At 46.0% G+C, this 13,577-nt stretch overlaps 1 protein-coding gene across 1 annotated transcript in view; it reads left to right on the top strand.

Moving 5' to 3' along the window:
- Positions 1–4,117: 4,117 nt before the first annotated feature.
- Positions 4,118–13,577, top strand: part of LOC141620918 (uncharacterized) — a 42,805-nt gene continuing 33,345 nt past the window's right edge. Inside the window, exons 1-3 of the mRNA XM_074437663.1 lie at positions 4,118–4,270; positions 4,358–4,510; positions 4,598–4,690. Of these exons, the coding sequence (XP_074293764.1) occupies positions 4,142–4,270; positions 4,358–4,510; positions 4,598–4,690 (375 nt within the window). The 5' untranslated portion in view covers positions 4,118–4,141. The remainder of the gene's footprint in view (positions 4,271–4,357; positions 4,511–4,597; positions 4,691–13,577) is intronic.

Below are 13,577 nucleotides of genomic sequence, written 5' to 3'. Positions count from 1 at the left end.
TGAGTACTTTCGACATAAACCTTACAATTGTGATACGATAAATAAAATACAATAAATAAAAGGAGAGATTACACCCTCAGACTTACATGTTGACGGAACGAGAAGAACTAAGAAAATCGATTAGTGATGCTCGACGCGAATGCAAGGAAAGAGTGCCCTCGTAAGAGGAAAACGATTTAACAAGTTGATTAATTAGATTGATTGAGTGTAGTGGTCAAATTGGTCGGTCATGCAACGGAGAGGCTGGTACCCGGAAAGATCCGAGCTTACGTGGTCGGAAGTCCAAGCACGTAGGCGCCAATTAGTAAGAACGAAGTCTAGAATGCAAAGGGAGAAGAGAAGGGCGGACACTCGCGTGAGAAATATGAGGAACGAAAGCTCCTATTTATACTAATCACGTGAAGGAATAGGGTTTCGGAGACTCTTTGGAAGTGAATCTCGGAAAGATATAAAAAAGATACGTAAATCATGCAAAGAAGGGCCTGGGAAGAGGCGCAGCAGCCACTGCGTCTCTTGGAAGAGGCGCAGCAGTGCCGCGCTTTGTTCCCGGGGGTTTCCTCCCGCTAAGAAAGATTTCCGCGTTTTAGTTATGGTAGGACGGATTTAATTTGATTATCTTTTGAATATTACGGGATATTATTTGCCAAAAGATAAAATTTGATGAATATGGAATAGAAATATCCGGAACATTCCAACATTCGACTCGGGATTTAACAAATATCGAGAAAATGGAGACGGTTTTTGACCCGGACTCCGAATGTACTCTAATTACTGCCAAAACGACCGTATCGGCACGTAGATGACAACTAAGAGGTTGACATTTATATTTGAGCAATCACTTGACGATAATCTTACGAACTGTCACTAATCGTTCCGCGAATCAAACATGCGGCCCAATCATCACCGGGTGGTTTGCGAGGGGTGCGAAACGAGGTGTCTCTGAGCCCCCACTTTGACCGAGGCTTGGACAAGGCGAAAGTCAAAGTATAGCCATCAGGTCAATCGAAGATTACAACCTGACGACTATGGCGACGCGAGGCGGTTCAAGGGGTCTGAACCAAGGACCTGTCGTCGGGAACATTTTAGAGTCCATTAGACTACGTAAGGAGGCTCGCCAGCCATAAGAAGAGATCATACCTGAGACTTAATCGATCTTCGCGGGGAATAAGAGATATTGAAAGCAGCAGGACGTTGGTAGAAACTGCTGTGGGAATCCGCTTGCGTCGGTCTCGAGCGAATTCTGGCGAAATTTGGAAGTTGAATCTGCTTGCGTCGGTCTCAAGCGAACTCTTGTTGGGGAATATGTCGACGACTAGGAACATCTTGATCGTCGGGGAAAGTCTTGAGTGAGCAGTACTGCAAAATACTACTGCGCTGGATAAAATGATTTGACGACTAGGAACATCTTAATCGTCATGGAAGAAAGTCTCGAGTGAGCAGTACTGCGAAATACTACTGCGCCAGACAAAATGGTTGAGCAATACTGCGAAATACTGCTGCGCGGGATAAAATGAACTCGGACAATACTGCGAAATATTGTCGCACTGGATAAAATGCGGGCCGGAACGAAAGGAAATCGTCGAAACGGACCAAAGTGATAAAATGTCATCGAGGAAGAGGCGCACCAAAGATGGGCCCACGAGTAACGAACTCATAACGGATTTTTGAAAATCCAACAGGAGGGAAACAAAGGAAGAGGCGCAGCAAGAGCTGCGTCTCTTGGAAGAGGCGCAGCGCCTGCTTCGTCTCTCTTTTCCCAATTCAAAGAATTCCGCGTAAAAACGCGAAATCAGAAAGGTTTTATTTCATTTCATTCGAAACACAAATCCTTCAATTTCTCTCTCAAATCTTCACCATTTCTATCAAGGTTGGATTCAAAAGCTTGCTTAAAATATGACTAATCGAGGTATGTGCTTTAATCTTGCATTAATCTTCCATATTTGTCGAATTTTGAGCTGCGAACATTAGGGTTTTCGACCCAATTGATCGAAAATTTGGGGCTTTTCCCCCAAATGGATTTGTCATGCCAAATTGATACTAGAAACGAGTAGTAGGCAATGTTAGGAACATAACCATGTATTTACTTCGAATTTTCATCAAGTTTTGAGCCCTTGAGCGAATTTTGAGACTAGTTTTACTGACTAGATCGAAAATTGCTTCAAAAATGGCCTTAGGATTGCCCATTTGTGATGAAATTTGATAGTAGGGACCCTTGGATGATGGGTAAACTTCCTGTCATCTCGGAAATTTGGTTTGTGACAACTTTTGCAGGACACTTTTTAGGGCATAATCGCCATTATAGCGAAATGCTGCCGAATTTTCGACTCGAACTCGGAACTAGGCTTTGACTTTGACTTGACTTGACCCTATTCATCACATGAGTGATTGGGTTTGGCGGGAACATGGCCAAGGATGGCCGGAAAGGGGCGATTTCTGGGCCTTGAAGGCTCGAAATGCTACTTAACAAGGGCTTGTCGTCATGTGACGCGGCTTTGGATTTGCTTTAATCGTTGCGGTGACGATGCTTCTTCTTCTTCCGGGAGAGATCCCATGGATATAGACGCCGCTGTTGAGGAGGCTTTAGAGCGAGCCTTCACCGCCGCGGTGATGGTCAGCTGCGAGGAGGTCCCCGAGGAGGAGGTCATTGACGAGGAGGAGATTCCGAGACGGGCCCACCTCGGACGAGGGGTCGCCACCGAGAGGCGCTCCTGCGTGGGCCGAGACCTGGGAGAGTAGGCACCTTGTGTGGGCTGCAGAGGGTCACTTGTCCTACAGGACGGTGAAGAGCTTGGTAAATAGGAATTCCCTAACTCTTTACCTATCCTTTTCCGTTTTTGTTCAAATCTCTTCCAAATTTATTCCAAAACTAAAGATAGCTTTGTTTCAAATCATGATAGGAGGCCGGGAACATCCGGTCGTTCTCGGGGTATACGACGGCGATGGAGCACTACGAGCGGCTGTCGGAGGAGGAGAGGGCCATGATCGAGCGCGGAGCATTTGGTCCTCTGGTCCAGGTTTGGAGGGATATCGTGAAGAGGAAGTTGCGGGCCAACCTTAGCTTGGTTCGCGCTTTCTTGGATCGATTCTGGGATACGACTTCCACATTTCACCTGCCTTTTGGTGAGGTGGGAGTCACCTTGGAGGACTACGGCATGATTTCTGGTCTGCCGTGTGGGACTGAGGAGATGGTGTGGCCGGAGGCTGGCATGAGGGCGGATTCGGCCGAGGCGAGGAGGTTGATCGGCTGGAACTTGTCGCCGAAGGCTGTTGCGGTGCCGGGTTTGGTACCCAGTACCTATGTTCGAGATTACTTCGCGGGGAAGACCCCGACATCGGTGGTGATCGACGGGAGGGAGACGGCTCCTCCTCCTTGTACTGCCCGAGCGCAGGGCTCGTGCCGGGCTTTGGTGGTTCTTGTCTTCGATTTACCTCGGAGACAAGGGTGAGAGGCTGTCGACGAAGCTTCTCCCCTTTCTTTCGACCCGAGTTCCTTAGGGCGTTGGGGCCGGGTCACTTTGCTGGTTTTGCGGTCCTCATCCGCTTTATGAGGGCCATGGTTCGCCCCGAGAGATGATGGAGAAGGGGACTTCTCCCGGCGCCGTCGGACCCGGCTCTTTGTTGGAGGTATGAACCTTCCTTTAGATCAACGTAAATTCCTTTCTTTTATCAAAGATCGAAAGATCGTCATTGACTATTCTGTTTTACAGGCGTGGGTGTACTCTTACTTTCCGGACCTCGCGCCCAAGAGGACGGAGCCGTTGGAGAGGGCCTATCCCGTGGTGAGGGATTGGGTTATGTGCCGGACGAAGAGCAAGCGTTCTTCTCACAATGTCTACCGGCGGGATGTGAACGCCCTTCAGTGAGCGGCGTGAGTATCCCATTTGTATTCATTCACATCTTCTCATATTTTGTTTTCAATTGATCATAGGAATGACCTTTGCCTTCATATTGTCACAAAGGGTGCCCAGACCTTGGGCGGAGTACGCCGGAGCGCCTCCCTTTGTTCTTTGAGACCCTTCGTCCTAGGAGTTCGAGTCGGCTGTTGTGGACGTCGATGGGTCCCGTATGGTATCCGGGTGAGCGGTTAGCTCGTCGGTGCTTTCGGGGCGCGTTGACGGTTCCCGTCGATCCTCCTAGGACGATGTTTAGGGAGCCTTCTGAGGCTGAGAGGGAGGCGGACCTGGCCGGTGCCAGTGGCGACGACCTTCTTCTCCCTGAGGAGGATTACTCGGCGTTCCTTTACGGGAGGTTGGCCTATTGGCCGGTAGTGGTGAGTATCCTTTGTTTTCTTGTTGATTTGATTTTGAAAATTACGACGAAGGATCATCGATTAACGAGAGTTGTTTTGTCCTTGTAGGAGGTTGAGGCGGCGGGCATCGAGCCCCCAGAGTACCCCGAGACCCTCGAGTACACTGACGCTACTGGGAGGACGACGATCTCTGAGTTACGTGACTTTGACGTAGCTGTGACGGATGCTGGCCTGGATGACTGGCAGCATCTGATTCGGAGGGTGAGTTCCCATTTTGCATAGTTTTCGTGTAAGAACACGTTTGACTGAATTTGTTTAATTTGCTGAGAATTTCCTTTTGAAATGCAGGTCGCGCCATCTCGGTTCGTGGCACTATGGAGGGTGGCCAACCGGCTACGAGCTACGGCCATTGAGGCACTCGTCGGTGGCCGAGGTCGTCAGGTATGAACCTTTGTGCCCATTTTTCGATCTTCTTTTTTTTTTTTTTGAGTTTTGGTTTTCCAATTGAGTTGATTGACGTGAGCCAATTCGTTCTTTGTTTCGGGTGACCGCGAGTCGGGACGAGAGTTGGCCCAGGCTCGGAGGAGACGGCTCGCTTGTCGAGGAGCTCGAGTTTCGGGATGCCGAGATCGCCGCTCCGATGGCGAGAGTTGCTTGAGTTGGAGGGTGCCCAGAAGAGCTTGTGTAGTTTTGTAGATTTGTACATTTTGATTTTGAAACATTTTTGGACCTGGTTTGGGGCGCAAGCCCCCAGTTTTCTTGGATTTGATTTGGTCGGGGCGCAAGCCCCCAGTTTGCTTGTACATCTGGACTTGTTCGGGGCGCAAGCCCCCAGTTTGCTTGTATATTTGCTTTTTGCTGTATATATGATGGCCTGAGTGCCTTTGCTGCTGGGTTGTTTGTTTGTACCTGCAGGTTAGTTCTTGAACAGGTTTGGTAGATAACGGTTTACGCCGTTACGATGTCGAAATTACATGGAAAATCACGCGATTCACACACTTTATATACATATAAGGCCTTTAATTGGCGCACAATGAGACTCGAAAGAAGCACAAAAATGCAAAAATTTTGCCGGAAATGACCGGAAATGACAAATGACCGGACGGTAGGGAGGGTTACCCCCGAAAAAAAAGAAAAATAGAAATTCATAAGTTAGAAAATGTAGCAAAAGAAATTAAGAAAATGAAATAAATATATGAAAGTTTGAATAATAAAAAGAATTAAATGGACAATTAAATACACAAATGTGATAAAATGGCGAAAATGTCAATGTCGCCTCGAAATGCGTGCCCGCGAAAGTAGGAAATCCCAAAACACGGTAAACTTCCGTAGTTTACCAAAATAAAATCCCATAGGAATAGGAAATCACGCGTGTTATAGAATTAGGAAAGATCCAAACGCGGAAATCACAGGAGTGAGCACTGGGAAGAGGCGCAGCATGAGTCCGCGTCCCTTTGAAGAGGCGCGGCAGTGCCGCGCCTGTTCCCGAGAGGGTTTGTTCGACGGATTTTGGAAACAAGAAAATTAGTATAAATAGAAGCGCTGCCGAAGCTTTGAATCATATAATTCTTCCGTCTTTTCTTCGTCGCTTCTCCTAAAACTCCTATAATAAATTTTCAAGAGAAAGTTATCATCATGAATACTTTAGAGGTTCGCTTGAAGGAATGGACTAGTGAGTTTTCGAACACGGAAAAGCACGACATGGGTGCTTATAATCTTGGGTCTTTATTGAGTTTGAAACTCATCAAGGTGGTGAAACCGTTCTTAGATGCTTGCCTTGATTATTGGGATCCAAATTATCATGTATTCGCCTTTCCGGAGGTGATATCTTGTCCTTTTCCGGAGGAAATTGTTTGCTATTGGCGGGTGGGACCCCGAACACTTACCCGCCATCCCTTCTACTTTGCTCAAGGGTATAAGAGTAAGTTCGAGATTTGCTTGGACTGACTAGACTCGAGGTAGATCGTCTTGTTACCCCGAAAGGCGTGCGGATGTTGGATTTTATAGACCGATTTATCAACAGGGCCGACCCTACTGTCTCTTATGTCGCTAGAAGGAGAGCATTTGGCTTCTGTTTGTTGCATGTGTATGTTTTTCAGGGACATGTTGATGAGGATTTGAGAGGTGATCCTCGCCTTTTGAGCCTTATTGAGCAAATGGAGCTGCGCAGGAGCCCAGCTTGTCTGTGCTTAGGGGAGATCATTTTGGGTTTGGATAATAGGAAGTCCAACCGCGATCTTCCGTTCTTGGGAAGTCCCGTTATCCTACAGGTAAAAGACACCTTCCTTTCTTCTTTCTTTTCGTTTTTTTTTTTTTTTTTTTTTTTTTTTTTTTTTTTTTTTTTTTTTTTTTTTTTTTTTTTTTTGGTTTTTTTTTTTTTTTTTTTTTTTTTTTTTTTTTTTTTTTTTTTTTTTTTTTGGTGTCTAATACCTGTCTTGGTAGGTTTGGCTCATGGAACGGCTCCGATTGCTTGAGCCCCCAGTTCATGCACTTTCCTATCATGCTCGTATGATTTCGATGAGGACGAGGTTGTACATGGTGGATTTCACTCGGGTCTGTGACTATTGGAAGAACAAGCTAAAGACTGATGATGGCCCTTTGATCAGGTGGGTTGTACCGTGGTGGCACCTCAAGTCTCCACGGGTGTCTTCTTTAGATCCCACTAGGTCCGTGCGCATCCCTGGATTGGAGTTTATGGTGTGCATCTTTCCTGAGAGGTTGATGAGGCAAGTTGGGTTGAAGCAGATGATCCCTAGGCTTGACACCGTCCCGCAGACTGCCATGGCGTTGACTACCGAGAGCCGAAGAGAGTGGGCTATGAAGTGGGCCCAAAGAAATATGTGGTTCCTGAGCTTCTCCTCCAATGCTTTGTGGGTGTCGGATTCTTATCTGAGGTGGAGGAAGGCTGCAACTTCGGAAGAGCGCGAAAGACTGAGGAAGCGCGAGCCCGTTGATTACAAGGTGCGCGAGGGAGAGAAAGAGAAAGAGAAGCATCTGACCGAAGGAGAAGAAGAAGCCGGCTTTCAAGTCATTCATCCTTCGAAGAAATCAAAGACTACTCCTGTCGCAGAGATGGTGGTTGACAAGAACGGGAGGGTCAGGCCTCGAGAAAGACCGTTGGTGATTAGGTCTGAAGTGGTGCAAGAGCGCCCGGCTCGAGGTCGTGACAAGAAATATGACAAGGGCAAGGGAAAGATGGAGGAATAGCCCAAGTCTTATTATTATTATTAGATTATTATTATTATTTGTTGTAATAAAAAGGGGGATTTTTAGAATCCTAGCCTATCTATTTTTATTATTTGTCGTACTATTATTATTAGAAATTGAATGAAATAAAAGGTTAAATGGTTATGAAACCGCTGGCATTTTCTTTAATTATTCTTGTCGAATTTCAGATGCGACGCAAATGTCCTTCTATTTACATTTATTTTATATATAATGGCGGGTTGAATCCCGTGAAGGATTGCCTACGTATTCACTTAAAAAAGTGAAATCAAACCCTTGCGCGTAGTTCGAGTAAATGTAAAAGAATAATTGTTCGAAGCAAGAGCTTGTATTGAACATAGAAAATAAGCATGAGCTTTGCTTACTCGGGAGGTGCGAATTTAGTTTGTTTGATGATATGAGGATGACAAGTTTGCCAGGATGCAAGAGCATAGTGGCATTCAAATGGGCCAGGGGCCGTTTATTTAGTGCCACAAGAGCGACACTTAGGCTTACGCGAGGCGCGTTTCTGTTCTATCCTAGGCATAGTACCGTTTCAGTTGGTCGAGATTTGTGGGGTTTGAAAACTCATTTCCATCCAGGTCTGTGATTCTAACCGCACCCCCTGGGAGTATGGATTTGACTAGATATGGTCCGGCCCAATTAGGTTTGAATTTCCCTCTCGGGTCGACAGGTAAAAGAGCTCTAACCGATTTGAGAACTAAATCTCCTTCTTTGATGTTTCTTGGCCTAACCCTCTTGTTGAAAGCTCGTTTGATACGTGCTTGATATGTTTGGACATTATGTAAGGCACGTAGCCTACGTTCATCCAAGAGGATGAGTTCTTCGTATCTATCCCTTTTCCAATCGGCCTCCGGGATTTGACTTTCTAGTAGAATACGCAAGGATGGTATTTCTAGCTCAATTGGTTGTACGGCTTCCATGCCGTAGGTCAAATAGAAAGGAGTAGCCCCGGTGGGCGTCCCGATCGATGTACGATACCCCCACAAAGCGAAGGGTATTTTGCTTGGCCAATCTCTATAATTGTCAGTCATCTTCTTGAGGATCGTGACGACATTTTTGTTAGCCGCCTCTACCGCGCCGTTAGTCTGTGGTCGATAGGGCGAGGAGTGATGATGCTTGATCTTGTACTTGGCTAGCAATTGTTCGGTTTCGGCTTGGAAGTGGGACCCATTATCGCTAATGATCTCATGCGGGCAACCATATCGACAGATGATGTTGTTTTGTATGAACTTTGCCACATTTTTAGTTGTAAGAGCGGTGTAGGAAGCCGCTTCTACCCACTTGGTGAAGTAGTCAATCGCTACTAGGATGAAACAAGACCTCCTGTTCCTACTGGGGTTATTTTCCCAATTATATCAATCCCCCATGCGGAGAATGGCCAAGGAGATGTCATTGTATAGAGCAACGAAGGAGGGACGTGTTGTACGTTCCCGAAGATTTGACAGTTGTGGCAATGCCTCACATATTTGATGCAATCGGATTCCATTGTGGTCCAATAGTACCCTAGACGTGTGATTTTCTTTGCCATCATAGGCCCACTCATGTGAGGACCGCATTCTCCGTCGTGGACTTCTTCCATTACTTTCCGTGCCTGTGAATGATCAAGGCAACGTAGGACTACACCAAGAGGTGTTCTTTTGTACAATTCTCCTTGCATCAGGATGTATTGGGAAGCTAGTAGGCGTATAGCTCGTTGTCCCCTTTTGTCCATTTCTGGTGGATAAGTGCCGTTAAGCTTGAAGTTTAGGATTGCTTGGAACCAGGGTTCTTGTGCGATTTCTTCTTCATCGGTAATTTGATGGACATACGCTGGTTCCGACCGTCGTTCGATACACAAAGGCATTTCCATCATGTAATCTGGCATGTTTATCAAAGATGCAAGTTTCGCAAGAGCGTCTGCAAATTGATTTTCCTCTCGAGGTAGGTGTAAGTAGGTTACATGATCAAAGAATTGAGCCACTTGGTCTATTCTGGCCTGATAGGGTGCAAGGCTTTCACTTCGGATTTTCCAGGATCCCGTGATTTGGTTGATGATCGCTGACGAATCCCCATGCACTCGTAGGTTTTTGATCCCTAAGCTTACTGCCGCTTGTAGTCCAATGAGACAAGCTTCATACTCTGCGGCGTTGTTTGTCACCTCGAAGTCGAGTTTGACAAAGAATCGGTGTATGCTCACCTTCAGGAGAAATGAGCAACACTCCTATCCCAAATCCTCTTAGGTTTGATGCTCCATCAAAGTATAGATCCCAAGATTCTACATCAGTCTGAAGTATATCCTCGTCGGGAAATGACCAAGTATCTATGGTTTGTGCGTCGTTGATGGGGTTTTCTGCGAAGAATTCGGCGACGGCGCGACCCTTTATTACTTTCAGTGGCACATATTTGAGGTCAAATTCGGAGAGCATCATGGTCCATCTTGCCAGACGTCCGTTGAGAACGGGTTTCTCGAAGAGGTATTTGACTGGATCCATTTTGGAGAATATCTTGACAGAGTAGCTAAGCATGTAATGGCGTAGCTTCTTTGTTGCCCATACAAGAGCGAGGCATGTCTTTTCGAGTTGTGAATATTTGCACTCGTATTCCAAGAACTTCTTACTTAGATAGTAAATAGCTCTTTCTTCACTTCCTACAGTTTGAGCTAGCATAGCACCCATGGCAGTTTCAGTTACCGTGAGATACAAACCAAGAGGTTGATCTTGTTGTGGCGGCATGAGCACTGGTGGTTTAGCTAATATCTCCTTGATTCTGTCGAATGCTTTTTGACAATCATCGTCCCACATGGTGTGGTCTGTTTTCTTGAGTTTCTTGAAGATAGGCTCGCAAATCATAGTAAGTTTCGATATGAATCGACTTATGTATTGAACTTTTCCCAGGAATCCTCTTGACTTCTTTTTCTGTTTGAGGTTGTGGCATTTCGATCAGGGCTTTGATTTTGGAAGGATCTATTTCTATGCCTCGTTGGCTAACGACGTATCCTAGGAGTTTGCCAGATGTCACCCCGAATGTGCATTTTTGAGGGTTGAGTCTCATATTGTACTTCCGTAGCCTTGCGAAGAACTTGCGAAGGTTCGCAATATGTCCCTCTCTTTCCTTGGATTTGACAATCATGTCGTCTACATATACCTCGACTTCCTTATGCATCATGTCATGTAGAAGTGTAGTCGCGGTGCGTTGGTATGTAGCTCCGCGTTGATCAATCCGAACGGCATTCTTCAGTATAGCAATAGGTTCCCCATTGGGTGACGAACGCGGTCTTATGCATGTCTTCCATGGCCATTTTGATTTGGTTGTAACCCGCATACCCATCCATGAAGGATAGTAATGCATGGTCTGCAGTATTGTCTACCAATATGTCGATGTGAGGTAGAGGGAAGTCGTCTTTTGGGCTTGCTTTGTTCAAATCCCTAAAGTCAACACAAACTCGGATTCTCCCATCCTTTTTGGGCACGGGTACTATGTTAGCTACCCAGTCAAATACTCGGAAACTTTGATGAACCCGGCTTTGAATTGTTTGTCAACTTCTTCCTTAATCTTTAGAGCCCACTCTGTTCTCATTCGTCGAAGCTTCGTTTCACAGTTTGAAACCCGGCTTAATCGGAATCCTATGTTCGGCGATATCCCTGTCGATCCCTGGCATGTCTTTGTAGGACCAAGCGGAAACGTCTTTGAATTCATTTAGGAGGTCTATGAAATCGGTTCTTTCGGTTGAGCTCAAGGTAGTCCCTATCCTAAGTTCTTTGGGTTCTAGTTCAGTTCCAACATTGATGGGTTCGGTGTCCTCAATTACAGGTCCCCCTTCCCCTTCCTGTAGTATTTCTTTGGCTACGTAGGGAGGTATTTCGGTCAAGTCTGGATCTTGGTCATCCTCGGTATCATCATAAACAGTGCACTCAAGATAACGCAAAGAGTAAGCGAACCGATTTATTCATATTAAGATTTGAGTAAAGTTGAAACAAAGAAGCCAACCGATCCAAGGATAGTGGCGGCAAAGGGACATAATGGGGCATTTCCCGAACTACTGTGACTACTCGAAAATAAGCTAGGAGAAACGAGGGAGTGGGGATGACGACAGAGTAGACTCTCTAATGACTCCTCTAGATTCTGACTCTGACTCCGACTCCGACTCTGATTCGAATTCGTCGTCTTCTGGTTCTTCTTTGAACATCTCTCCTTCTCCAGTGGTGAGCTTGAAGAGTCTTCCTTGACTGTTGGTCCATTTGATTGATTTTCTCCACCCTTTCTGCTGCTTGGTGTCGATTTCTGTGATCAAAGCGGTGGGGTTGAAGCGATCGTCTTGAAGTATCGTAGTAATGATCTCATCTGCGCGCGGCCCTAACAAATCGGTCCTCTCCAAACAGAGGCTAACGCTTGTTCGTCTAAGCAAGGTGCTTGACGGGTTTTGACGGTAGGAACCGTTTCTGGAGGGATGAAGTAGCAATCGTGAAAGATCTCGATTCCGGCTAACTTCTTCTCGAGGTAATGCCAAGGTTCGGGAAATCCATGAAAGAGTTCCGAACTTCCTTCTTGGACGAAGTATCCATTGAGGGTAGGAAGATATGGCCTCATTTGGACTCCTACATACTTGCGGTTTTGGACTTGGGCGAGCATTTCGAGAACTTCTTCTGTTGTGGGTTTGTACCCTAGTCCAAGTGGTATTCTTGATGAGTTGCCCTTCTTATATGGCGCGAATGTGTTCTCCCGAATTGGGTTCAAAGGCATTCCAGGGAAGTATCCCTGGTTCTTGAGTATGTGGTTGACCACCAAGTTGGAGTAGGGATTATAGTATAAGGGTGCCAACTCACTTTCTATGACATTTACACTTTGGAAGCCCCCAAGTTCGTATATGGGATCCGCAAGGACTTGATTATTTGATTGCTTCTCGATTATGGCCTTAATGGGTGACGAAGTGATTGTCACAACTTTGCCATTTAGTGGGATCTTGATCTTTTGATGAAGGGTGGATGTTACCGCTTTGGAAGCGTGAATCCAAGGCCTTCCCAGAAGTATGTTGAATGAAGCTTCGATGTCCACTATTTGGAAGTTAACCTTTCGTTCGATTGGTCCCGTTGCTATGGTTAGGTTAGCAAGTCCTACCACTTTTCGTCGTGTACCGTCATATGCACGTACACCTTGATTTGTAGGAGTCCAGTCCGACTCTCTCATGCCTAGTTTGTGTGCCGTTTTGAGGGGTATGACGTTGACCGCGGAGCCATCATCTACCAAGGTCATTGGCACATTCTTCTTTAGACAGATGACGGTGATGTATAGAGCAAGGTTGTGACTGGCGCCAAAAGGTGGCAAGTCTTCATCCGAGAAAGTAACAGGGTTACTTAGTTTCGGGGATTCTTGGAAGACCAAGTTAACTACATCTTCAGGAGTAGAGTTATGTGCCACATTCAATTTGGCCAAGGCTTGCAGTAAAGCTTGGCGGTGTGGAAATGAGCTCGCCACTAGTTGCCAGACCGAAAGATCAGCCTTGGTTTTTTGTAATTGCTTGAGCAAATGATCAGTGGGGTCGTCTTCGTTGTCATTTGGTGTGATGACATTGGTTGGACCGTTTTGAGTAGTGCTTTGGTATGGACGACCCGAGCGAGTTAGGTGATCCACATCTTGGTCTTCACCATTTTGGACTATTTCTTTGACTAAGGAGTTTTCAATGAGATATTCATCTTCATCGTCATCGGCCCAAACCCCATTGATTGCGGCTAGTTCCCTCATCCTCATGATGTCACTTTCTAGTTGTATGATTTGATCGACTAGTTTATCGACCACGGTGATGACTTCTTGCATAGTAGCATTTTGAGAGAAGATCAACGATGCGCGTTCTTTAGGTGTTGCATTGGGATCGCGCAAGATCATTACCATGCTTTCTAATTCCCACACTTGTCTATCTACACTCCTTGCCCAGGCGATGAAGTCGGAAATGGTAGGGGAGATGGTAGAGTAGAGTCTTTCTTTCTCAATTGCCTGAATTTCATCCTCGGCGGGAGAAATGAGATGTGAGCAATCTAAGGTAGATTCATCACTTGTAATCACTAGAACTCCAAGAGGATTCTGAGTGTTATTAGGCTTACCTCCTGGTGGAATTGGAAGTCGACCA

This window comes from Silene latifolia, chromosome X (genome assembly GCF_048544455.1).
Source record: "Silene latifolia isolate original U9 population chromosome X, ASM4854445v1, whole genome shotgun sequence".
Classification (NCBI taxonomy): domain Eukaryota; kingdom Viridiplantae; phylum Streptophyta; class Magnoliopsida; order Caryophyllales; family Caryophyllaceae; genus Silene; species Silene latifolia.
Note: the sequence above shows the minus strand (reverse complement) of the source record. Positions and strands in the feature narration are given on the sequence as shown.